Consider the following 27,952-nt stretch of genomic DNA (forward strand, 5'->3'; position numbering starts at 1 on the left):
CAAAATAAAAGAAATTTCTTACAGACTGTTAGGCCGGATCCACACAAGCCTAATGATGTTATCAGTTTAATGGACCTGCAGTTGGACCGGGACTTGCTGCCATAATAGTTGGCCAGTATAACTTTGACAAGGGGCCACATTCTTTTTCAAGACTATTGGAAAAGTTGCTTTATTTTTTTTTATTTCAGATACTTTGAGTTAATAAGCCGCATTGGAATCCCGGAAGAGTACCGTTGAATTCAAAAGGTTTCTGCTGCACTATGTACACGGTGGAATTTCCGTGCCAGATATTTACGGCACAGAAATTCCGTTTTCCGTGTCCGCACAAAGAATAAACATGTTCATTCTTTGCACAAAGACTGCACGGTATGCGGTCCTAGTGCCGGCAGAATATGTTGACGCCCTGCAGTATCCGAAATGTCCGCACAATTCTCTGTGCGGACATTCCGGCGTGTGAACATAGCCTAAGGGTGCAGTAGTATACGGAACATTAAGATCCAGTTGCCGTGTAGTATTTTGGTAAGTGTTTGCTCAGAATCTTGCTCAGTATTTTAACCAAAACTAGGAGTAAAACGGATACAGTAAAAACTATAATGAAAAGATTTGCACCCTTTTCTGTGTTTTTGACCCACTCCTGGTTTTGTATTAAATACTGACCAAATGCTAACCTAAAAATACATAATGTGAACACAGCCTTAAAAGGAATGGGTCATCAAAAACTATCTGTATTTTAAAATAACTCTAAAATCTTGCAGTTTTCATTCTGACTTTAAAGACTATTATTAAGTTGACACTTTCTATCCTGCAGTTACTTTTGAACTATATCCTCTTTCTCATCACATATAGGATTATAATGAAACTTGACATCAGTACATAGAAAAGACAGGATCAGGCAATTCACAATAGGTAATGATCAGACAACCTCAGCTGTGAGCACAGGCCTTTCCTGAAACAGGATGCAAAATTCACAGAAATGGATACATGAAGGGTTTACAATGGGTATTCCAAAAATGATGTTGAATATTATGGGCATCACTAACAACAATATGACTAGGTTCCATAAAGCCTGATACATTCTTGCATTAACCAGTTGAGTGGATGTAGTGTTGTTAGTAGTGTGACATTGGCTAGTGAATGATTGAACCTATAACATACAGCAGGGTTGGTGAGCTTTATGTAGACAGTATTGAGGTCAGGCCATTATTGTGTTCGGTGACTGAAATACCTGACATATGAGCTTATGAGCTGTTTTTCTTCATTATCTCCACCCCATGTAACCAGATATCTGTTATTTGTTCTTCACCTCCCCATGTAAAACCATGGACTTTCCAGAAGCCGCTGTCTACACCACATACCTAATAACTACAGAATGTGGTAAATATGAGCTTGTTAACTGCTAATTATACAAAACAGGCTAAATGATAATGTACATTGAGGAATTATTATTATTATTATTATAATATTTGTTTTTTACAAACACTGAATACTTACCTAGGAAATGACAGCTGGGATCTGGCTGCCATGGGAAACACCACCATGTGTCTTTACTAGTTTCCATCCCGTTTTTCAGTATTTTTTTTCCCCGTAATAAAAAAAAAAAAAATAATAATAATAATAATAAAACGTGGTTCCAAAAACAGTTGATCACGGAACATCTAGGAGGGAGGAAAATGTACAAATCCAATTGTTACAGCCGTGGCACCGTATTATGTACCAGAAAGCTCTTAAGATGGACCCATTCTTTCACAGTTGTTTGTAAAGACAAAGGGGGAGATTTATCAAGAGATTTTTTTTGCTTGCAATAGTCGCACGTGCCCCTAGCTAATTTTTGTGTGAATTTTGGTTGTAAACAAAAAGCTACAAACGAATCTAACAAAAGTGAATTTCAGTTTTTACTTTGCAGTGGTCAGGGATTTATCAAGTGCAAAAGTCACACAAAAAGTCGCAACCCCCTTCAAAACACTGCAAATGTATACCAGCCCGGACCTGGCTTACAAAACGGGAGAACAGAAATTTCACAATATGAAAAAACAGTAGAAGTAGAGGATAGAATAAATGAGATGCGCTGTGATTTGTTAAATGGAGCCCGGGCTAGCATCACTCTGCAGCTGCCCAGGACTCCCACAGCCGGTCTGGGGGAACGTGCAGTGGCTGTCCCTGCCATCCCACAGCACTGTGGTAAACTATGTGATGAGTATTCTCACAGCACTGAGGGGTGGCAGGGACAGCTCCTGCACATCCCCCCAGACCGGTGGCGGGAGCTCCTTTAATATACCACGGCATGTAGCTTTATCCGGATATTCTACCTGATAGTGGAGGGTCTAGATGGTGCGCTGGGTGGGGGGGTTTCATGACGGAAATTCTTGCGCTGGCAGGTTGCGCACTGGTTTTTCCTACTTGCTTGGGACAATGCCTGATCTCGACGGGTGGGCGGACAGGTTTTCATGGTCCTATCAAGTGTTCTGGGGGCTCGGGGAACATGTGGAGAGGTTAACCGGGGATGTTCATTCATGGTTCCAGGGGGGTGGGGCTGGAGGGGGTGGATTTCTTGGAGAGGTCTTTGGAGTGTGGTACTTGGAAGTCACTGAGGCAAGGAGCATAGGTATCTTGGCTGACGGTACAATGCTCGCCTATCCGGGAAGGGAGGGGGGGGGAGGGAGGGGTGGTCGGGGTTTGTGTTTGGTTATGGTTGGGCTGGGGTGGTTGGGTTCCCTATGGCGTATATTCCACTGCTGAGGTAATTGTCTTACTCATTTTTACTGATGCCTTGCATGAGGATTATTTCCTGGAATGTTAAGGGGTTGAGGTCCCCCCACAAGCATAATATGGTCTTGAGACACTTAAAACGCCTATTGCCTGATATTGTGTTGTTACAAGAGACACATCTAGCAGAGGTTGACTTCTGTAGAATGAGAAGTGGTGGGTGGGGAGGGTGGAGGGATCTTCTGCGGTAGACCATAAAGCAGGAGTGTTGATACTGTTCCACAAAGCGTTTCACACTGAGATTGTATCGGTTTCTTCTGACACACAGGGCAGATTCTGTAGTGTTCTCATACGGATGGCTCAGGAGGACTTGGAAATAATCAATGTATATGGACCGAATACTGGACATGATGTCTTTTTGGGAGACTTGACGGGGCGACTGGCAAGGACGGTTACTGCTAATAACTTATTGCAGGTGACTTTAATATGGTGATGCATTTTGGGGAGGACCGACGTAGTAACAGGACGACTCCACCTATGGCTCGACCCTCTGACTCGCTGTTGTCTCCTTGGGCGACCGGGCAATGACTGACGGACGCACGGCGGAGTGTTCACCCTATTGACTGTGACTTTAGTCATTATTCACACTCTCATGACTCATGGTCCAAGATTGACTATTGTCTTGTCACTGACTCCCTATTGACTAAACTGGACGACGCTTACTTTACTGACCTGGTGATATCGGACCATGCTCCACTGCTCATTAGTTTGACAGACTCTGTGCCTAGAGGCAAAGACTTTTTGTGGCGGTTTCCCACTAGTCTGGCTAGGGACGAACGATTTCAAGCCTTGCTTAAGGGGTGGTGGATGGAGTATTCTACAGACAACCAACAACATAGTGACAACCCCCAACTCTTTTGGGATACCGCCAAAGTGGTATTGAGAGGCCGCATATTGGCTTACACGTCTTCTCTGAAGAAGACGATTCACAGACAATTACGTAGCTTGGGGACTTCCTTGCTGCACCGGGTAAAGCTACTAAAAATGCATGGATATCCACCAAGACAGCTTATGATAGTTGGATTGAGCGAAGGGATAACTTGAAACGTTCCCATTTTGAGGCTTCACTTTTCCGGTTCGGGAATAAACCAGGGCGACTACTGGCGTGATTTGCGAAGGGGCTCTACCCTCTTCTGCTATTACAGCCCTGAGGGATAGGGGGGGGGGGAGACGTGAATAGGAACCCCACTGATTTGACTAACATCTTATCTTCCTACTACCGGGAATTGTATGCACTTTCTAATGTGGAGGTGGGGTTGTTTGCCTAATGGTTGGGACCGGGGACTCTCCCTACATTATCGGAGGAGGAGAGGGATCAATTATAGCGCCAATTCAGGGGGACGAACTTGAGCAGGTTATTAAAGGATTGCAGGCCAATAAAGCCCCGGGGCACGATGGTTTTTCGGGGGAATTCTTTAAGCTGCTTAAAGGTGAACTTTCCCATACGCTACTATCACTGTACAACTCGTACCTGGAGGGTAACATAATTCCACCTAGCTCTAATACGGCCTACATTAAAGTATTGCCCAAACTGGGAAAAGATTTTATGTCACCGTCGGGTTATAGACCAATCTCGCTGATAAATGTGGATTTAAAAATACTGTCTAAAATAATGGCGAACAGGTTGGCTAAGAAACTCCCCCACCTGATCTCCCCGGCACAGGTAGGCTTTGTGACTGGTTGCTCGGCGGTCTCTCACTTGAGAACGGTACTGGCCATTCTGGATACAATTCAACAGGGCCCCCATGGTCATCCTTCAGAGGCTATGTTGTCTATAGACGCCGAAAAAGCTTTCGACAAAGTAAGCTGGGAGTGGCTCTGGGCGGTCCTGAGATCCATGGGTTTCGAAGGGGTTTTTGTGGACTACCTAAAGAATCTGTATGCTAACCCAATTGCTAGAATCCACATCCCTGGCTTTCTATCTGCTCCGTTTCCATTGCATAGAGGGACAAGACAGGGCTGTCCGCTCTCCCCCCTTCTGTTCAATCTGGCTATCAAGCCCCTCTCGAGGAGGTTGACGGAGGGCGGGACTGTGGAAGGGATTAGGGTAGGGGGCCAGCACCTTACCCACACGCTCTTTGCTGACGATCTACTCATATTTCTGGGAAACCCTGAAAGGGATTTTGAACGGGTCATGCGGTGCTTGCTGGACTTCGGGAGAGTGTCGGGTTTTCGGGTAAATTTGGATAAGAGTATTCTTTTAGATCTGGCGAGGCAGGAACGGCTAGCATCCACGTTGGGCAGGAATTCACCAATAGTTGTCACACGTACGGTTTTCATATACTTGGGAATATGGGTTGGGAGGACTCCCTCCTCATTATATACCCTTAATTTTCCCCCTCTATTCAAAAAGATCATTGATGAGCTAAAACGATGGCAGTCCTTACCTCTCCCGCTGTTGGCGAGGTGTCACTTAGTTAAAATGCTCAGCTTTTCTAAATTATTATATCCCCTCCAGACCATCCCGATTCTCCTGAAGAGGGGGGGGGGGGGCATCCAGGGGATCAATGCGGCATACAGTAAATTCATTTGGGCGAATAAGAGGCCGAGAATTGCACTTAGCAAACTCATGCTACCCAGGGACAAGGAAGGGGTGGGATTCCCAGACCTGAGGCACTACAACCTAGCATGCCTGTTCAGACACTGTGTGGACAACTTTGGGTTGCAGAGGGGACACTTCCTACAAAACCAGCAGGTGATTTCCTTCCTTTCCGCTAGATTGATGGACCTGTCGAGGGAGGGGGTGACAACCTCGTTTGACAGTTTTGTCTCTTCTGCTACGCCCTATCATTCACTGTCTTTATTGTACCGTTATCTGATTAGGCAGGGCAGCGAGACGGCGGCCTCATCTGTCTTAAAATATTGGGAAGCAAAACTGGGTAGCGCAGACCTTACAGTCCCGGCTCTGGAGGGGTGGGCAAAGGTTAGGAAAGCAATTGTCAGCGAGGGTTGGATGGAGACACAGTTTAGAATACTCCATCACGCTACCTATGGGTTCTCTCTGCCTTGGACTCCTGACCGACCTGACAGACTGGAACATTGCCCGAACTGTGGCCAGTTCAGAACGGACTTGCTACACGGACTACTGACTTGTGACACGTCTAGGGCTTTCTGGACTGACTTATTCTGATTACTGATAGACTGGGGACTTCTCTCCCGATCTCCTCTAAACGAATTGTATTGCATATCCCTCCGGAAGATGTACAGCTGTCTTTATTATACCACGTCTTCATTGTTGTTGCCAAGCGCTGTTTGTTGGCCCATTGGTTGGAGACCACAATGCCAACGGTGAATGAGGTGATAGGTCAGGTCAAGAGATACCTGTACATGGACCATTGTGAGGTATTGAGAATGAGAGAGCACTCAGCTAAGCCTTTTTCAAAAAGTGGAGGTTTATTCTGATGTTCCTAAATGACAGGGAATTGACTGTATTGATGAAACCATTTACCTCGACCTCGTGGTACTTGACGAGGGCCATAGCGGGGTCCTTGGGGCGTCTACGAATGCCTTCTCCTCAAAGAAGTTAACTCAGTATTGCCCGTGTGATTATTACCCTTGATACGCTAGATAGCTTAATGGCTTGTGGTGGGACCTTGCAGCCCCTATTGGTGGGTTGGCTTGTACGCCTTATGCCCCAAAGTGTGACTATTGATGCTTTTGTTCTTTCTACTTACTACCTCATATGCTGCTCCAAGGGGAGGGTCGCTTAATGGGAACCAAAGGGGTGGTTGGGAGGGGGGAAGTTCATTGGTTGTTTTGGGGTTGTATGCTGTCTTGATTATCGTATTATCGTTGCTTGCCTTACCCAGAGAATGTATTCGCAACATGGGGTATGCCCCATTGCATATTTGTAAAATTGTAAAACCCAATAAACAGTTTGAAAAAAAAAACAACAACAACACCTAATTGTTTACATAATAATATTTCATGAGATATATTCTATTAATTACTGTCACACAACAAGATGTAACTAAAATAAATAAAAATGGAGGGGGAAGAAAAAGGGAAAAAGAGTGTAAAAAAGAAAAAAAAAGAGAAAAAGAAAGAAAAAAAGAGGAGAAAATAGCAAAAAACAAACAAACGAGGAAAGATAAAAAAGAAAAAAAGAGGGTAAGGGGGGGGGGGTAGAAGAAGGGAAGGAAGTGAGGGGGGAGGAAAAGGAGGTACGAAGGAAAGAAAAAAATAGAATAAGAGTAAAATTAAGAAAAAAAAGGGGGGGGGTGAAAAAACTGAAATCACATATACGGTTTTAAATTAAAATAAACATTCACTCCATCAGGGGACAAGGTGTTTAATGTGTGGATCCATTTCAATTCTTTTAATTTCAAGGTCTTTTCTCTATCTCCTCCTCGTCTAAGTGGGGGGACATGATCAATAATTCGGAACCTTAGTTGAGTGATATTGTGTCCCACTTCCCAAAAATTTTTTGGAATGGGGAGATCAGTCTTCCCTGTCCTAATAGAAGATTTGTGACTGTTCATGCGTATTCTATTGGAACAGAGGAGAGGGATAGATGTAAGAAACCTCCACCTCTGTCATATAAATATTCGCATAGGTGGGCACTACGTTTGAGCCCATGGTGGTTCCCCTGTCCTGGACATGGAAGTCCTCCCCAAACAGAAAATAATTCTGTCTGAGGATGGCCCCCAATAGGTCCAGGACAAGGGAACGCACCCCTTCGGGCATATCTGTATTTCTCAATCATTTTTCCACCACAAAAATACCTCTATTATGGTCAATGGAGGTGTATAAATTTACAACGTCAAACGACACAAAAATTGTGTTAGGAGGACATTCCAAAGTTTAAGTCCCTCCCATGGAGCCAAATGCTGAGGGTGAAACCCACAGAGGATTTGGAAGGTAGGCTCGATGAAATGTGTACTAAATTCTGTAAGAAAGGTACCCCCATAGGTTGCTACAGTAGAGAGAGAAACTGTCAGTCACATCAAGGGAGGACTGGCTAGTACCACGTGGTAAACAGGAAACTGATAGAATCCCTTTTGTTTTGACCTACACTACATGTAGCAAACAGATTGCAAATTTTTTTGGAGAAAAATTGGGTGATTGTGCAAAAAACTTCTAATCTTGTCAGTCCCTCAATGATGGCGTATAGAAGGGGACGAAACCTGAAGGATGTGCTGGTAAAATCAGATGTGGGTAGCATGAAGAAAAAAAACAGGAAGGACTGGTGAGTGGCTGTGAGGAAGGGTAATTTTCCATGCCTTGGATGCAGTATGAAAAAGGAGATTAATTTGCCCATCCCCACACAGGGCAAAAATTTACCCTAAAAAATAGATAAACTTGTAGATCATCGTATGTTGTATACTTGCTCCAGTGTCCATGTGGACTTTACTATGTGGGCGAAACCACAAATGAATGTAGAATACGCATGAACGGTCACAAATCTTCTATTAGGACAGGGAAGACTGATCTCCCCATTCCAAAACATTTTTTGGAAGTGGGACACAATATCACTCAACTAAGGTTCCGAATTATTGATCATGTCCCCCCACTTAGACGAGGAGGAGATAGAGAAAAGACCTTGAAATAAAAAGAATTGAAATGGATCCACACATTAAACACTTTGTCCCCTCATGGAGTGAATGTTGATTTTAATTTAAAACTGTATATGTGATTTCTGATTTTTTCTTCTCCCCTCCCCCGTTTTTTCTTCTTTTTACTCTTATTCTATTTCTTTTATTCATTTTTTTCTTTCCTTATTACCTTCTTTCACCCCCCTCCCTTCCCCTCTTTATTTTTACTCTGTTTTTTTCTGGTTCTTTTCCCCTTTTTTTCTTTCTTTTTCTCTCCCCCCCCCCCCCCTCCATTTTTATTTATTTTAGTTACATCTTATTGTGTGACAGTAATTAATAGAATATATCTCATGAAATATTGTTATGTAACTGATTAGGTGTTTTTAATATAAAAGGTTTTTATGGATTTTTTCTACTCTCTTATTAGCACTAACATCACTTTTTTGGAATTGGACCAATCAGAAGAGAAATATCAATGGGGACTCCACAGTTGTGTTATTAATAATGAGATCGATTTAGTCGTTATTTACAAATATCTGCTGAGTTTGGTATAATTAAGTATTATCTCCTTTTTTGTTCCGCAAATATACAGATTCCTGGGGTGGGGGGGCATTGTGTCTGGACTGAGTGTATGCTCACGTAAGGTTACCTGTGCAGCTACATCGCTCGCTCTGGAGGCAGTGTCTTCTCACCTTAACAGGGATATGCAGATGTGCCAAGAGAATTTGCGCATGCACATTACTCCACTGTGGATCGTCTGAATAGACGACAAAAGGTAGGAGATCTGCGCATGTACTGGGATGACGTATACACATCCTGCGCAGCCACAGATGAATTGTTTACAAACAACGGACCCCCGAGATGCTGCAAAGTGATCTGATTGGCTTCACAGCTTAGATCGGTAACTATGCCTTAACATGTGGACTCCCCATCTTCTTATAGTCCGATTGGCCAATGATATGCACGTTATATAATAGCGTATATAGCACTTTTGATGTGTTTACAATATGTTTGACATATGCAGATCACATGATCACTGTTTTTAGCCTATCATGAATGGTGGGTTGTTCCACTGACTAATATGTAATGTATATCACTGGTATTTCCACCAATCATGTTTATCCTATGTATAATTGCTTTGTGGATGTATTTGTCAATTTGAGGCTTGAAAAAAGCTACTAAGCCAAAACGTTGCAAGTGTGTAATAAAGACTTAAGCCTGCATTATACTGGACCTCGTAACTGGTCCCGTATCTTTGGTTGGAAAAAATTTACTAATTGACATATCGCCCTGGGTGTCACTCCTTACACCCGTTGCGATCCTCCTGTATAATGTATAGATGTGGGCGGGTGGGCCGCCGGTCTTCTACATGATACTCCATACATGACCTTACAATCAAGATACTGAGAGGGAATTTCAAAAACACAAGAGAGAAAGACATTTGAAGCCACAATGATACTGTTTTTTGACTTGAAAAACCGGGGACTCAATGTGGATTTGAGCTTATCTCATTATCAAAATTTCTTATAACCTGTAATATACTGGATTCTCTTTTGCATCTCACTTTGTCCTGCTTATTACCAGCCTCTCCCCTGCTCCCCCCCCCCCCTTTTTCTCATCCTTATCTATTTAGTCTATGTTCCTATAACAGGACAATTTATGGCCCATCTTAGTGTGAATTCTCCACATCTATTGTCTTAACCCCTGCATATTTGTGAGATGTAACCTATGTCTTCTGCTTGTGAGCTTAGATTTGCTTTGGACTTACTAAAGGGAGGAATCCCGAAAGCTTGTCTCTACAAAATGCTGTTAGTCCAATAAAAAAGGTATTACAAGATACTGCAACATTTTATGATTTGCATCTGCATCACTGGACTAATACGGCTACTCAAATTTACTTGGCCAGATGGTTACTTGGCCAGATGGTTCCAGTCTGGAGGCAGCGTGGCACTGAATCTCAGTGCTGCGCTGATGCTCCAGGACTTTACATGTTCTGTACGGCTAAGTGAGGTCTTATTTCACTTACCTGTACTTTGTTTCGGTCCTGGGTCTAGGTGTTGAGCACAGCAGGTGGGCGATGCTCCTATACTCCTCTTCCCTGGATAACACTACACTACACTGCTAAACAGCCTGCCGTGTTATTGGCCACTCATCTATGCGTGCTCCCAACAGGAGCGCAGCATAGATGAGGTGAGGGCGGAAGTGGGAACCCAGCAAGCGTCAGTGACGTTGCGCCTGCTGGGAAAGTCGGCTTCCAGCAGAGCTAGGGAGACGAGCAGAAGATCAGCTCTTTATAAGCTAGCAAAAAATGTTTTAAAGGCAGAGAGGGGGTTAGGGATAGTTTAGCAATAGGTAGGGACAGAAAAAAAATACAGATGGTGGGAGCTACTCTTTAACAATTTATGAAAATTTTGTTATAAAAAATAAAAATGTTGTTAAATTCATTTTTTTCCATCCCTACTGCATCCGTTTTTTAGGTACCCAAAAAATTTTGATAAAAACGTCAAAGAGGCCAAAAATGCAATTCCACTCAAAGGCAAAAAACTGCAGAAAAAAATACAAGAAAAAAAAACTAGAGATGAGCAAACTTACAGTAATTCGATTCGTCGTGAACTTCTCGGCTCGACGGTTGCTAACTTTAGCCTGCATAACTTAGTTCAGCTTTCAGAGCACGTGAAAGCTGGACTAATTTATGCAGACTAAAGTCAGAAACCGCCGAGCCAAGAAGTTCGTGACGAATCGAATTACTGTAAGTTTGCTCATCTCTAAAAAATAAACGCCAAACACAGGCGTTGGCGTGTGGCGTTTTTTGGGCCACAAAATAACCAAGTGGAAACTTAGCCTTAGACCATGTTCACATGGCTGTTAATGTGCAGAATGTCCGCCCGGAAAACACTGGCAGACATTCCGCACATTTGAATGTTTCAGCGGGCCCAGGAAATTCTGCTGTGTGCACAGTGCAGCAGAATCCCATTGAAATCAATGTGACTGCAGCGAAATTTCTGAGCAGAATATTCCCATGGAATTACACTGTGTGAACATACCCTTAGGGTGCACATACACAGTGCAGTTATTAAGCAGTTTTCTGTTTTTAATTTATTCCACACCGAGAGTGGTTAAAAAAAAAAAGAGGGTAATATTAACAACTTTTCTTTATATTATATATAGCTGTAAAACTACAGCAACAACTGCACTGTGTAGGAGTAGTGCTGGCCGGTATGACCAAAAAAGCATATCACCATATTTTTGTAAGTTATGACGGTTTCACTGTATTTAATGGTATTTCCCCCCCCCCCCCCCTCCTCCCTGGGGAACTAATCACATGTGACTCTGGCGCTGCTCTGAGATGCATGCGTTATAAATGGTTAAGATGCGCCGCTGGAAACGATTAAAGGAAAACTGTCAGATATTTTCTCCCACACTATCCTGGTGGATAGTGTGGGAGAGGCTGATTAAAACGAACCCTACCTTACCCGGATCCGCCCGCAATTGTAGTTTTATTCTATGTGTATATCTTGCTGTAACTGGCATGGGCGGGGCTTCTGCACTGACGTCAGCGCCGCTTATGAATATTCATCCCCCCTCCCTCCAGTTAGGAGCGGCAAAGAGAGGGAGAGGGGGATAAATAGTCATAAGCGGCGCTGACGTCAGTGCCAGTTAAGCTGCAGAAGCCCCGCCCGTGCCAGTTACAGCAAGATTTCCACATAGAATAAAACAACAATTGCGGGCGAATGAATCTGACAGTTTTCCTCTAAGTTGCGAGCGGAAAGCTGCCAGCTCCCCATGCAAGCGCTAAAAGCCAGGCTTTTAGCACTTGCAGGGGGAGATGACAGCTTGCCACGTCCGCATCTTATTCATTTAAAGCGCCGCGGCCGCAACTTATTAATTTATAGCGCAGGCGGACGGCATCTTAACCATTTATAGCACCGCAGCAGGCATATTAACCCTTTATAGCACCGCGGTCGGCATCTTAACCATTTATAGCACAGAGGCCGGCATCTTAGCCGCTGCGGCTGATAATTCATTCATTTGAGGGAGAGGTATTGCGGTATGGGAAAAATTCATATCGTGCAGGGAAAAATTTTCAGTATTCAGTATGTAACGGTATACCGCCCAGCCCTATGTAGGAGCACTCTTATCTATTTGAGAAGCAGAGTGAATCCACTTCTTCCCAGATCATAATTTCAGCAGATGTGGTTGGTAAATCCTCAGTAAGTGAATGTAAGCATGCATGAGATAAAAAGAAGATACATCCTAAGATAAAAAAGCAACTAAAATATAGACTAGACAAGATGGACCAGGTGATTCTCTTGACAATGTTCTGTTTCTATTATTTACAAGCATGAAAGTGCTTTTTGTAAGCTGAAGGAAGATACTTTTTGCATACTTTAAATTCCTTTTCTACAGACAAGGGAGAAAAAGTGGAGCAGTTGCCCATAGCAACCAGAGTGCGTCTTTAATTTAAAAAAGGCCTCTGCAACATGAAAAAAGCTATCTGATTGGTTGCTATGGGCAACTGCACCATGCTAGGAGATGTAGTTTAGCAACAGCTGGAGGCACTCTGGTTGGGAAACACTGTCCTGGGGGGGGGGGGGGGGGGGAGAAGAATATAAATAAAGGAAGCAAGAAGCCTATTATAGTCATTACATGCTTACCAGGGTCAGTGAGAGTCAGCGGTGCCTGGTGTCAGGTCAGTGTTAAGGGAAAGATCTAGAGAAAGAAAGTTAGGTATATCCGCCTGCTTGATTTCCTGACCGCCATCTTTAGTACTTATTTCTGCCATCATCTCTCATCCCACCATCAATCTGTTTCAGTCCTCTGTTGGTGAGTGACTATTCATGTAATCTGTTACCTGCTTTTATTGATACATGCATGCTTTCATAGTTTTGTTATTGTTACTATCCGACCCTTAAAATACTGGTAAAATTAAAAAATACAACTTGTCCTGCAAAAAAAGCAAGCCCTCGTATGGTTACATCAATGAAGAAATAAGCGTTACGGCTCTTATGAGCAATGATGGAATAATGTGAAAAACTTCTAGGAAGGGGTTAATGTTATGGCCACGGCTAGCCACTAGTGCTTGCAATTTACCAAAAAAACGAATGGCTCTCGGTCTTACCACTCTCTAAGGCTATGTGAACACATCGAAATCTCCATGTGGACATTCCGCAAACTGCGGACACTACCGTATTATGCCGGCATTAGGACTGCCCCGGAATGCTCTGTCTTATAGATGGCTATGCATTCTGTGTGGTGTCTGCAGAGAGAATGAACAGGTACGAACACAGAATTTCCACCGTGAGCACAGCGCAGCAGAATCCTGTTGAATTCTATGGGAATCTGCTGCAGCGGAATTTCCGTGCGGACATTTCAAACGGAATTCCACACAGAAATTCCGACGTGTGAACATGGTCTAAATGGAATCTGTCAGCAAAAGTACATTGATACTGTAAGGCCTGGTTCACACAGCACAAAAAAAGCATCACATTGTATTTTACATGCAGATTTTAATCTGTAATCTGTGATAAAACCGATGGTGAATCCAGGCCGGTGTAGAGGGAACCAGTCCGGAAAGGATTAGTGCTGGCTGGGCAGCTGTGGACTGGTGTTCTGAAGATCTGTGCGCCCTGTAGAGACCTGCGTCTGCTTTACCCAGCCTTGCACAAATCTTCAGTACACTAGTGGAACGGCTACGCTACGGAGTGGAGAGAGGAGGATTAATTTACCTGTGTGCATCAAGCAAGGGACGTAGCAACATACAGTAGAGCGCATGCTACCATCCTAGAGATGCCCATAGCAATATATAGTACATGCTACCATCCTAGAGATGCCCATAGCAATATATAGTACATGCTACCATCCTAGAGATGCCCATAGCAATATAAAGTACATGCTACCATCCTAGAGATGCCCATAGCAATATATAGTACATGCTACCATCCTAGAGATGCCCATAGCAATATAAAGTACATGCTACCATCCTAGAGATGCCCATAGCAATATATAGTACGTGCTACCATCCTAGAGATGCCCATAGCAATATAAAGTACATGCTACCATCCTAGAGATGCCCATAGCAATATAAAGTACATGCTACCATCCTAGAGATGCCCATAGCAATATAAAGTACATGCTACCATCCTAGAGATGCCCATAGCAATATAAAGTACATGCTTCCATCCTAGAGATGCCCATAGCAATATAAAGTACATGCTACCATCCTATAGATGCCCATAGCAATATAAAGTGCATGCTACCATCCTAGAGATGCCCATAGCAATATAAAGTACATGCTACCATCCTAGAGATGCCCATAGCAATATAAAGTACATGCTACCATCCTAGAGATGCCCATAGCAATATAAAGTACATGCTACCATCCTAGAGATGCCCATAGCAATATAAAGTACATGCTACCATCCTAGAGATGCCCATAGCAATATAAAGTACATGCTACCATCCTAGAGATGCCCATAGCAATATAAAGTACATGCTACCATCCTAGAGATGCCCATAGCAATATAAAGTACATGCTACCATCCTAGAGATGCCCATAGCAATATAAAGTACATGCTACCATCCTAGAGATGCCCATAGCAATATAAAGTACATGCTACCATCCTAGAGATGCCCATAGCAATATATAGTACATGCTACCATCCTAGAGATGCCCATAGCAATATATAGTATGTGCTACCATCCTAGAGATGCCCATAGCAATATAAAGTACATGCTACCATCCTAGAGATGCCCATAGCAATATATAGTACATGCTACCATCCTAGAGATGCCCATAGCAATATATAGTACATGCTACCATCCTAGAGATGCCCATAGCAATATATAGTATGTGCTACCATCCTAGAGATGCCCATAGCAATATATAGTACATGCTACCATCCTAGAGATGCCCATAGCAATATATAGTATGTGCTACCATCCTAGAGATGCCCATAGCAATATATAGTACGTGCTACCATCCTAGAGATGCCCATAGCAATATATAGTAGATGCAATCCTCCTAGAGGTACCTATAGCAATATATTACCCCCCTAGATGTACCTATAGCAATATACTACCCCCCCCCCCAGAGGAACCTATAGCAATATACCTCCCCCTAGAGGTACGTATAGCAATATATTACCCACCTAGAGGTACCTATAGCAATATACCTCCCTCCTAGAGGTACATTTAGCAATACATTACCCCCTGGAGGTACCTATAGTAATATACTACCCTCCTAGAGTACCTATAGCAATATATTACCCTCCTAGAAGTACCTATAGCAATATATTACCCACCTAGAGTACCTATAGTAATATACTAACACCCCCCCCCCCCTTATAGGGTACCTATAATATACTACCCACCTAGAGGTACCTATAGCAATATACTACCCACCTAGAGGTACCTATAGCAATATTCTACCACTCTATAGGTACATCTAGGTATATGCTCTAGGTACCCCTGCCCGGCACGATCTGTGCTGCTCCATGGGCATCAAAATGCACTTTCCCCTGAGAGCCCCCTAAAACTTTTGGGCTGTTTTGGATCTTCTACTCTTCTGAAAAATTGATTCTGGCAACTGTGCTTAGAACCAATGCTAACCTGCTTGCAACGCCGCCTACACCACTAGAGGGCGCTGAGATTCCGAAAACACTGATGTTACTTTCGTGAAAAAAAAAACAAAAAAAAAAACACCTGAGCAGACATGACGTAATGGACACTCGTTGATTATGGGGGAGGTGCCGCACAGGGGCAACATGACCCCCAACTAAGATATTAGAGAGGGTAAAGGCCCAGCTAATAACTACATACACCTCCGTAACATACAGCAAGCAGCCTGCCCTCCGTTAAGGAGACGCTCTTTCAGCTGCACTCTATGGTAGTCGGACGCTCTCTCCGCTGCGGTGAGCTCTGTGGTTGTTACTTCCGGGCTCCCCGCAGCTGCGAGTAGTCACTGACTAAGGTACACTGTGGATTCTGCCGTAAAGCACGACTGAGATCACTGCCACATGTATAAGGATTCTCTATAGGCTGCTGTACACTACTAGTACACCATTCCCAACCTCTGGCTCTCCAGCTGTTGCAAAACTACAACCCCCATCATGCCCTGACAACCGAAGGTTGTCAGGGCATGATGGGGGTTGTAGTTTTGCAACAGGTGAAAAGCGTGCTCATTCATACCCTCTCTTTTCTTCTATGTCAGGGCATGATGGGGGTTGTAGTTTTGCAACAGGTGAAAAGCGTGCTCATTCATACCCTCTCTTTTCTTCTATGTCAGGGCATGATGGGGGTTGTAGTTTTGCAACAGGTGAAAAGCGTGCTCATTCATACCCTCTCTTTTCTTCTATGTCAGGGTATGATGGGGGTTGTAGTTTTGCAACAGGTGAAAAGCGTGCTCATTCATACCCTCTCTTTTCTTCTATGTCAGGGCATGATGGGGGTTGTAGTTTTGCAACAGGTGAAAAGCGTGCTCATTCATACCCTCTCTTTTCTTCTATGTCATGGTATGATGGGGGTTGTAGTTTTGCCCCCCTCTCTTACATAGAAGGTGGTCATGTGACAGCCAATAAGGTTAACTCCTTCATACCCAAATATATATTTATGTATATATTTTATTTTATTAAATACCCAAGAGCTCTAACCTTTTATTTTCCTACCACATAGGTTATTTTTATTTGCATTTATTTATTTACTTTATTTATTTATTTTTTGTGGGATGTACTATCATTTTAAATGTGCCCTTTAATGTATTGAAAAAAAATATATATATTTATGGGTTGGAATGGGAAACAAAATGTAGTTGTTTATTCAGTGGGGCAGAATGTTTTTATGTTTTATTCTAGATAAATACCAATAAAATGTTAATGTTTCAGACTTTTACGCTAAAGCTACATGGGCGACTTTGGTCATGGTCATGTGACATGAAGATCGCAATGTCGCATTGCAGCATCGCATCTAATGATTGTGAATATGGCCACCATGCCGCTTGCTTTTTGACTGACTTTTTTGCACAAAGTCTAACTTTGACAGACTTTCGGTTGCGGGTGACTTGGCAACTTTGACTAAAATGCACGTCTCCTGTTTACGTATTCTCAGCAATGTGGCTATTATTTGCCGCTGTAATAAAGTAGTGTAACGGCAAGTCTCAGACAAATCACACAAATATTTTGGGTATCTGACTTAAGGATGTTGTCTACACCGCTGTTATCCTAACAGTGTGTCTCCAGCTGTTGCAAAACCACAACTCCCAGTATGCCTGGACAGCCTTTGGCTGTCCAGGCATACTGGGAGTTGTAGTTTTACAACAGCTGGAGACACACCATTTGGAAAACACTGGCCTACACGTTGCCTTATGGTAAATCCTATTATGATTGCATCGTAGGTGGGGACTGGGTATTAGGGGTCAATAGCAACTGTGGCATATAAGAGCTCAAACAGCCGGGATTGGAGTTGTCTCTGATCCCGGCTGCTGATGGCAGGTGTAGTTAAAGGGGTTCTCCACCATAAGGTGATTTTAGTACATACCTGGCAGACAGTAATGGACATGCTTAGGAAGGATCTGCGCTTGTCTTGGGGATAAATGGCTATGTTGTGAGATTACCATAACACTGTGGCTAGCTTTTTGTGAACTGGTATTTCCTGTTTGACGTTTCTTTTTTTGACTACAAATCCCACAATTCCATTTTCCTCCCTCCCACACATCAGCCACCCCACCCATTGAAACATAAAGGAGCTGCATCCATTCAAAAGACCTGTGGTTTTCAATCAGGGTGCCTACAGCTTTTGCATTAGTTGCAGATTGATCTCTCTCCCCCTCCACCCATTGAAGCAGACAGGCTCCCTGTCATCAGCTGAATAGTGAGACAGATCTCGGCCGCATTGCAACATGGGAAAAATCTGAGACAACAGTTAATTTATATGCTGTTAAAAATAAATATTGGAGTGAAAATCACAGAATTGTGAGAAAACCGTCACACACACAGGTACAGACACTATATTATGAACTACACTAACTTTACAGCCCCTGTAGCATAGTCAAATAAAAAAAATTCCTGGAATACCCCTTTAATCTGCAATGTTGGGGATTTATTGCTGACTTTGCTCTTCCCATTAAAGTCAACAAAGAAATTCCCAATAAATCTGCAGTGTATCCAATCCCCTGTGATTGTACCATACAAGTGGGCTTTTATCATTGTGTGGTTCCCTAATAATGGACTACAATACAGATCCACTGAGATGATGACTGGGTCAATGTAGATTATAGCTCTGAGCTATGGAATTCTCCAAGCTAAATCAACATCCATTTAGAACTCCTTTTAATCCTACTGAACTGAGCTAAGATCACTATGGAGCCCCCTAGCTATCTAGGTTTGGTTGAGTAGAACAATACAGGAGAGGTATTTTGGCCATAATAAGAATGTTCTAGAGCAGGTGCATTACGGCAGTCCTAGTTCTAGCAATCAACAGAGACTGAGCCGGCAAACTCTCTTTGCATCTGGTTGTACTTTATATAAAATATAGCATTTCTGTTTCTTTTCAGCCTTCTGCACATGGCAGCAAATTTCACAACAGCAAAAAAGGAGGAATGGCTGGAAAAGGGAGAGACGAAAGCCAAATGGTAAGTCACATGAGCATTCCCAAGCCCATTGTAATAACTTACAATCATTATAATTAATATTATTATGGTATTACCATCTAATATTGTGTTTCCTTATTTCCAATTTCTGTTATAACTAACCTATTTTCTCCTATTGTTTGAACAGTAAGGTTTACTTGGACTATAATGCAACTACTCCTCCTGCAGCAGAAGTGGTGGACGTTGTATCTGAGGCCCTGCTGGAGGCTTGGGGGAATCCCAGCAGCAGTTATAGTTCAGGTAAGAATGTATCCATAATAACAAACAGAGCTGAATAATGAGGCAGATTTACTCTGGATTCACACATAGGAGAAGATCATTTGTGTGTACGTCTGCAGGGGTGTACGTCTGCAGACTTAGGCTCTCCCATACATTCACATTATAGAATTTTCGTGTGAGATTCCGCATCAGCAGAGCCCCATTGATTTTGATGACATTCTTCTGCGCTGTTCACATAGCAGATTTTCCGCACTGGACACGTATGGCGTGGAAATTCAAATTCCAGTGTCTGCAGAAAGAATAGACATGTCTATTCTTTCCCTGAACACTGCAGGGAAATGCATTGCCTCTATTAGACGGCGCATTTCTGAACGGTCCTATACCGAATGGTTACATACGCACATGTGACCATAGCCTATAAACTGTCTAACACAAGCGGATTTCCTTTCAAACTCACAGCAAGTTTCCAGCTGCAAGTTTGAAAGGGGGCGGGCTGTGAGTGGGAAATTTTTCTGCAGCGGAAAACCCACCGCACACCCCATTGAAGTCAATAGGGTCTGTGATGGATTTTCAGCTGCGTAAATCCGCTGCTGAAAATCTGCTGCAGACAGGCAGCGAAGAGCCCGCCCCCTTTCAGACTCACAGTGGGAAACACAGAAATCCACTCGTGTGAACGAGCCCTAAAAGTCTTGTTAAATGTGACACAAAGTATGCTAGCCACTTTGTTTGGAATACAGAGCACCAGAATTCTGACGTAAGAGCAATAGTAGGTGTGCACCATATTATTTGTTCAGTATTTTAGACCAAAACCAAGAGTGGGACCAAAACACATAAAAAAAATATTTTCATTATAGTATTATCTGTGTCAAATGCACTTCTGCTCTACAATTCTTGCACAATTTGCCTAAAAAAAAAGGGCCTTTATGACTTGCATCACGTTTATCATGTATGTGACTTTCTGCACCAAAATCTTAGCACATTTTTGGCTTAAAGTGTTCTTGTTATTAGAAAAAAGCTTTTGACATGTCACAGAGACCCTCAGTCGGGGTGTGAGTGTTCACCGATCTCTAGAACAAGCCGGGAAAAGCACATGGTTCAGCACTTCACTCCCCAGCTTGCTGCCTTTTCACAACATGAAGCTCATCTTGTGACACGAAACAGAGATCGCAGCGAGCTGGGGAGGGAAGTGCTTAGCTAGGTGCTTCACTCTACTCCTTCTAGAGATCAGTGAACATTCAGACCCTGATCGATCAAAACTTTTGACATGTCTCTGCGATATGTCAAAAGTTTTCTCTAATAACAGCAACACTTTAAAGTAATCCAAATAAGTGGTCTAAACTAGACTAGATTAAAGATGTATCAGATGTATCAAACACCACGAGTCACAGTGCTGAATCTGGCACATTTTAGACTGTCTAGTTTACACTGTAATGTATTAGACATTATTAGTAAATTCTCCCAATGTGCCCCCTCGGGCTGGCCTAAAAATGATAGGTGATCCTCACATCTGATCAGGGATTCCTGGCACATTTTTTGATTCAAGGTTTACCTTATAGATCCTTCTGATCCGCTTTCTTTAATTGAATGACATCAAAGAGAGGAAACCAAATTTAATCATGTGAAAGAATAAAATAAAGCAGAAAATCATTAATATAGATGAAGCAGGCATCATTGCATTTCAGTCAGATTCGTGCTCTAGTTCCTTTTTATCTGTAACGCTTATACATTGTTAATGCAGGCCATAGGCCTTGTGTTTTAGGACTATCACATTAACATGGCTTGTCATCTACAATAACATTTGCTACATGTGTAGTCCACCAAGTGGAAGTGTTTAAAGTTTAAAACGTAATTCTGCTAAAGTAGTTAGTATTTGTCTTCAGCTGTACTACAAGTAGACAACATTGTAAATACTTTAGTGTAGCTGACTGTGGCCTACACCTATTGCTGCAAGGATAAAGAACTGTGCACAATGGGAATTACCAAGTAAGTAAACATATTTATTTGCTATTTATTTATTGTTATTTTTTCAAAATTTTTTTTTTGCTGTAGTCCCACTATATAGTCATGATGAAACTAACCCTTTGTAGTACCTGTCACCAAATGAACTCAACTACCTCAGGCTATGTTCCCTAACTACTCCTAACACCCCTCCTGCCCTTAAAATTAATTTCAAAGCTTTAAAAAGCTGTGTATCAAACGCTGGGCATTTCCCAGCAGGCATGACATCACTGAAGCCTCCTGGGGGCCCACTTCTGCCCTCACATTGTTGCAGCATTGTGATGAATAGAAGACCTCAAGCTCTGTGCATGTTTCAATTCTGTGCAGTATTCAATGAGGCTCTCTTTCAGCGGTCAGTCTGTGTGGCTTTCTGTGAGAATCTGTGGAGCTTTCTGTGAGAATCTGTGGAGCTTTCACTTTCTGTGCAGTTGACAATCAAGCTCCGTGCAGAGAAGCACTTCTTGAGTTCGGACTCCTGCCAGGCCGGGAGGAGATCGAACTCACTGTATTAATTGTGGCAGGGAACAGAACAGAGCCACCTAGTGGCCATTTTTATATAACATTTTAAACATATTTATGTTGCTAATTTTAAAAGCAAGTTAAATGGGAAAGTGTCTGCTAATTACACAAGGAACACTATATTAAACGTTTTATTTGGTGACAGGTACTCTTTAAGTATATTTTTTATTTTATTTGCAGGATGCAAGGCCAAGCAATTAATAGACACAGCACGGGCACACATAGCCAAAATGGTGCAAGGAATGCCAGAAGATATCATCTTTACCTCTGGAGGGACAGAAGTGAGTCTAATAGTTCAAAAAGAAAATGTATGCCACTGCAATATCAAGCTGGGTGATTGTCATTGTGCAGTCTAATTTTAAGACTTAAAAAAAAAAATGCTCAAAACATTATGGAGAAAAAATGTAAAAGGACACATAATAAAATATTGCTGAAACTGTAAAACCTATACTATAGCAATATTGTGTTATTTATCCATTTTAGTGTAATTTTTTAAATTTCATTTTTAGTAGATTATTATGGACAGCCATCTTGCCTTAATGCTGTTAACAGCATTTATATTAGATATGCTTTATAGCAAACCCCATAGGAATAGGGAGAAGTTAAAGGGGTACACCGTGGAACTAAACCCATAGCCCATCCTTTCCATCTCACCAACCTATTTATTTGTCTAAATATCATTCATTAGCTATACACAGCAGTTTCCCTCTTTCATCTGTCACTTACATGCAGGAATGAAAGATGTAATTATCAGATCCTGCTTGTCTTGCAGGAGGGTTGGGGTAGGTTTCACAAAGACAAACACCACGTGATTTCTGGTTTCACAGCCACAGCTCCCCTCCCTGTGTGAAAAGCTTGACAGTGAGAGAAGCTTAGTGAAGATTCTCAGTCACAAACCAGCACATGCTCTCTTCCTGATGTAGATCTTATCACTGACTGCTGCCATTCAGAACATAGCATGATTTATTGCTGGGGGGAAGGATAGTTTGAAAGAAAAGACATGTAGTTTGTGCTTCTGACAACAGCACAGCATGCACACAGATAGTGAAAGCTATTGGCTTGCAGCCATTACACCGAGCTGCACTGACTTCTCGGAGTTGTAGTCTGGGCTGCAAGCAAGGGAAAAAAAGAATATTAAGGAGACAACAGGGGCCAAAGAAGCTGCCAAAACCACAGGGATAACTAAAGGGAGCACAGAACAGGTATTGTGGCTTGGGGGCATTCTTATTTTCTTAACTTCACTAGAGCACCCCTTTAAATCCCCTGCCCCTCTAATGTGGCTACTGGTCTGTTCACTAGGGTCACTGCTTGGCTGCAATTAACTTTTTTTTTCTTTTTTTTTTTCTGCCAGAAGGATGCCTGCTTTTGACCTAAGCATTATAGTGGAGCCCTATAGTAAAATTTCCAGCATGCTCACTAATCACCAATGTACTGTGGACAGAGCCTAACATGAAATATATCTCTTTCAGGCCAACAACATGGTATTGCTTTCAGCTGTGGAATACTTCAACACGAGCACGAAGAAAGAAAGCAACTCCCTAGAAAAGGCATTACCACATATTATTACCTCAAATGTGGAGCATGACTCTATAGCTTTGCTTCTTAAACACCTGCAAAAAACACACAGAGCTGGTACGTCTGAGATTCCTTTTTAACACTTAAAGGGGTACTCTACTCCCCATTGCTCGGAACATTTAGTTGGGGTGTGATGTCACAAGGGGTGGATCATGACATAATGAGGGGGGCGTGGTGACTCCAGAAGGCTGCACCAGCATTCGGAACTAAATGTTCCAAACGCTGCGGAGTGGAGTACCCCTTTTAACAGGATTGCTTATTCTTATAATGGCTTGATATGTAAATTTTGTGCTAACATTTCCACATGGAAAGAGTTTGCTTTTAGTGAATGGCTGGGCATTCGCCATAACTTGTCACACTTGATGCTGTTATGTGGTTTCATTGTTTCTGGTTTCATCTTAAAACACTGGGTAAATGGTGCACAATTTACAGTCTGCAAAAAACCCTATTTGTGTAAAATCTGCTTTAACATTTATAACAAATTTGTATTGTCTTACTGCATCTAAAGTGCAACTTTGCAAACATAATCCTTATTAAAAATCTCCTTTTATTTATGTGTACAGTTCTATGGAGATATCTGTCTCTATGGTAACAGACTACAAGCTACAGGTATCTATATGCAGTCTGTTACCCTGCATCTATCTGTCCCATATTTCTAGCATACATACTAAAAGTACATCAGCAAAAGATAGGGCATATATGGAAGGGGGTTTGATTGCAGGGCCAGGCTAAAGACATTTTATTTGCAGTTTATTTTGATAGAAGTATACAGGTGTAACTATAATGTGTTCCAGGCACCAGTCTTGGTGTGAAGGTCAATGTGAACGCACTCCGGGAGGGCTGATCATTTCCCTTTCAAATTCAAAATAGTGAGAAAGGGTTCCACAACCAATTCTGTGGCTCTGCTTTCACGATCATCAATCCTTGTAATAGGCTTTGTACACTAGCACTGTTCATTTACTAATATGGCCCTAATCAGCCTGGACTTTAGATTGATACATTGTAGCAAACTATCATTACAATGTGACCCTGTTACTTTCACATCTTATTGTACATTACAACAACATATTATAATTATTATTTTTTTTTTCATTTTTAGAGGTAACTTTTGTACCAGTCTCTACTACGACAGGACGTGTGGAGGTTGATGATGTGGTTGCAGCTCTTCGTCCAAACACGTGTCTTGTTTCAATCATGTTGGCAAATAATGAGACTGGGGTCATCATGGTGGGTGAGCATTTACACGACTGTAGGCAACAGCCAAAAATAAAGAGAAAATATTGTATTGATTAATTACTGGAAACAAACATTAGGACCCAGATTTATCAATCTGTCAGAGACAAAAACTAAGGTTTTTTTGCCCATAACAACCAACCACAGTTCATCTTTCCTATTGTACGAGCTCTGGTAAGATGAAAGCTCAACTGTGACTGGATGCCATGGGAAAACCTGTTCAAATCAATTTTAATTCCTCTGCTCAACTGGCTCCAGAAAGTTAAACAGATTTGTAAATTACTTCTATTAAAAAATCTTAATCCTTCCAGTAGTTATGCTGAAGTTCAGTTTTTCTTTTCTTTCTGGCCACAGTGCTCTCTGCTGACACCTCTGCTTGTCTCAGGAACTGTTCGAAGCATTAGAGGTTTGCAATGGGGATTTGCTCCTACTCTGGGCAGTTCCTGAGACAGAGATGTTAGCAGAAAGCACTGTTGTCAGACCGAAAAGAACAACTCAACTTCAGCAGCTGATAACTACTGGAAGGATTAAACATTTTTAATGGAAATAATTTACAAATCTGTTTAACTTTCTGGAGCCAGTTGATATATATGTTTTTTTTCCTGTATTACCCCTTTAACAGCTCTGTGGCTGTCCGATTCCCTTAACAACTGCTGTGTGGCCAGAAGTCACTTTCTCTATGCATCCCTAAAAGTCTTAGGGCCTTATTTTTAATTGAGGAATCTGCTCTGCCTGGAATTGTGTCTTATCTCCAGCTGAATTTTACTGAGGCGTAAGTGTTGGATTATGCGGATTCTGTTGAAAGAATAAACATGCTCATTATTTTGGCATAATCTGGATCGACATTGAATGTCCTGCTTTGGAACTTCCAAGTTGTGCCCTTAGTAACAGAATCCCTGAATTCATTCTGAGTGGAATATCTGTAATGTACATGGGCCCTTACATTGAGCATCTTATGGAAATGCATAGAGAAAGTGGCTTCCGGTCACAATAAGAATCAGATAGTCACAGTGTAGAATTCGGTGATTTTTTATGTAAAGCTATGGGTTTCACCACAATTTCTTTTAAAGTTTAATAGGTTCTTGGCTTAGATATGGTTAGATAAATATTTTAGTTGTCTCATAAATTTAGTTCTGTCATTTATGCTACTGTTCATTCATGTGTATTTAGGTACATTTTATTAACTCTTAGCTGACTCTTCTTTGCAGCCTATTGGTGAACTATCACAACGCCTGGCTCCCATATCTAAAGAGAGAAGAGCCCAGGGTCTTCCCTCCATTCTCTTACACACAGATGCTGCACAAGCTATAGGGAAGATAAGTATTGACGTTCAAGAGTTGGGAGTCCATTATTTGACCATTGTAGGACACAAGGTAGTTAAAACTTGTCATATTTTATAGAAATATCAGACTTATAGCCCCTTGGGTGATGAGTTCTGCTGCATTAATGTTTATATGAAAAACTGTATTACTGTTTAGCCACGTATCACATTTTGCTTTCAGTGTCGAACAATGTATCTAACCAAAGTACAATTGTGATTGAGGGTACGTTCACACGTACGCAGTTTTGATGCGCAGGATTTTCTGCTGATGTAAACTAAATGACTGAGCACAGCTTCTAATCTGCAGTTACAAATCCTGTGCTTCAAATCTGCGCAGGATCCTGTATGTGTGAACGTACCCTCAGTGACAAAGATTTTATTTTATTTTTCTATAGGGATACTAAGTTAGTGATATATTTGAAAATTCGTACTGTGTGTGTACCATGTGTTGGATTAATTTAACACATTATCTCTAGCTGGATTAATCTGCAGTGTTAATAAATCACATAGCGCACACATGGTATGAAAGGAAAATCGGCCATAATGGCCTCTGTTTTAGATTCCTTTAAAAATCCTGAGCACAATAGCGCAGAAGTCCATTCTGTTGTGTCCTTTAAATTGCCAAACACTATCATGGAACCCAATGGACCCCATTTTGAGTTCCTGAACGCTGTGTGCGGGCTTCCGTGTTCACACCCGCCCCCTCGTGACGTCACGCCCGTCATGTGACGTCACATCCTGCCCCCTCTGTGAAAGTCTATGGGAGGGGTCGTCGCTCCCCCTTCCCATAGACTTTCATTGAGGGGGCAGGCCGTGATGTCATGAGGGGGCGGGCGTGAACACAGAACCCGCACACAGCGTTCAGGAACTCAATGTAACCCTTTAAGTCAGAATGTGCCTTCTGGGCACTGTCACTGTACAGCATGTAAGTGATCCAATGCTGCAGTTTTTTTTTCATTGTTCTGCTCCTGTGACTGAACAGAAATAATAATGGCGATGTGAAAGAAGCCTTAGCTTTCTATGTAGAAAACTTTACCATAGATACTCAGATTATTGCTCATGTGCTGAGCAATTTCACCACTGCACAACACAAATAGGATATATTTCTTATGGGTATTTAATAACTGTGTCTTATGGCCCTATGATAGAATAGAAAAGATGGTGCAGTAGTCTGCCCAGTAAAGTGTCCTATAAGCTATAATTTAAATGCTGTTTCTCTATGTTTGTTAATATGCAGTTTATTATTTAATCATATATTTTTTCAGTTTTACGGAACACGTATTGGGGCTCTGTATGTGCGTGGAATTGGACACAAAACTCCTTTACTACCAATGTTATATGGTGGAGGACAGGAGCGCAATTATCGACCAGGGTAAGCAATCTTTAACAATGTATTTATTTATATAGTTGTACACTTAAAGGGAAAACACTTGCAACAAAAATATATAAAAAAAAAGGTACAAAAGATACTTTATTATTAAAACAAAAAATAAAATAAAAACAAATAATTAAAGAGTAGCTGTCATTTCCCACAAAAAAAAAGTTATTAGTTACTCAGTACCTAATCCTCATTATGTGCATATAATGTTTATGTGTCTTGCGCCTATATTTCTCCCAAAAATAACTCTGTTTTGCTGCTCACTTGCTATCACATCCACACCCCCACATATAGGGGGCGTGTCCTCAGCAAGAACATGGCCCTCACTACATGACTAAACTTCCTTCCTGAGTCTGCTCAGAGTCACTGGGTGTTGGTAGACGCACTTTTCATTTCCTCCTATCACAGTAGGCTGCCCTGTAACCCCTTCCTCTGCTCTGTCACATGCCCTGGTTCACAAAACAGGATGATTAACAAGCTGGGAACCTACAAAGAGACCTGCTTGTCCGCCCAGACTTCCTGATATTTGTCTTTTTTTTGTATAATTATTGCACCCAGTGCAAACTTGCCCCTATGAAATATAGTTCAGCTCTGCCTTTCAGGATTCTATTGCTTTTTGTGTACAGAATAGTGTAATCTACTTCAAGGTTCTACTCAGAAAAATCAATGAAATTCTGTTAAAAAATGAACCACCACAGATCAGACAGATATAAAATCCTTCCTTGACGCAAATGTGAAGCCTCTGAAAGGACAAAAAGGTGAAGAGAAAG

At 42.0% G+C, this 27,952-nt stretch overlaps 1 protein-coding gene and 1 long non-coding RNA gene across 8 annotated transcripts in view; one reads left to right on the top strand and one right to left on the bottom strand.

The window, feature by feature from the left end:
- The first annotated feature begins 1,352 nt into the window (after nt 1-1,352).
- Nucleotides 1,353-27,952, top strand: part of SCLY (selenocysteine lyase) — a 63,611-nt gene continuing 37,011 nt past the window's right edge. For 4 of the 7 annotated variants that reach the window (XR_008891044.1, XM_056564649.1, XM_056564648.1 and 1 more), the window contains exons 1-8: nt 1,353-1,374; nt 18,844-18,921; nt 19,067-19,179; nt 21,856-21,956; nt 23,145-23,307; nt 24,350-24,477; nt 25,692-25,856; nt 27,070-27,176. Coding sequence is in view for 6 of the 7 variants with exons in the window: in XM_056564649.1 (XP_056420624.1) it covers nt 1,370-1,374; nt 18,844-18,921; nt 19,067-19,179; nt 21,856-21,956; nt 23,145-23,307; nt 24,350-24,477; nt 25,692-25,856; nt 27,070-27,176 (860 nt within the window). In the remaining variant the exon portion in view is untranslated. Of the gene's footprint in view, nt 1,375-16,016; nt 16,089-16,148; nt 16,267-18,843; nt 18,922-19,066; nt 19,180-21,855; nt 21,957-23,144; nt 23,308-24,349; nt 24,478-25,691; nt 25,857-27,069; nt 27,177-27,952 lie in introns of those variants that run through there. The other 3 variants (XM_056564646.1, XM_056564647.1, XM_056564645.1) reach the window with 3 other exon arrangements.
- LOC130361534 (uncharacterized) lies at nt 13,785-16,021 on the bottom strand. Its single transcript, XR_008891045.1, has 2 exons — nt 15,906-16,021; nt 13,785-13,992 (listed from the first exon to the last, which is right to left on the bottom strand). It is a non-coding gene; the product is annotated as an uncharacterized LOC130361534 (long non-coding RNA).

The sequence above is a fragment of the Hyla sarda genome, chromosome 3, assembly GCF_029499605.1.
Source record: "Hyla sarda isolate aHylSar1 chromosome 3, aHylSar1.hap1, whole genome shotgun sequence".
Lineage (NCBI taxonomy): Eukaryota > Metazoa > Chordata > Amphibia > Anura > Hylidae > Hyla > Hyla sarda.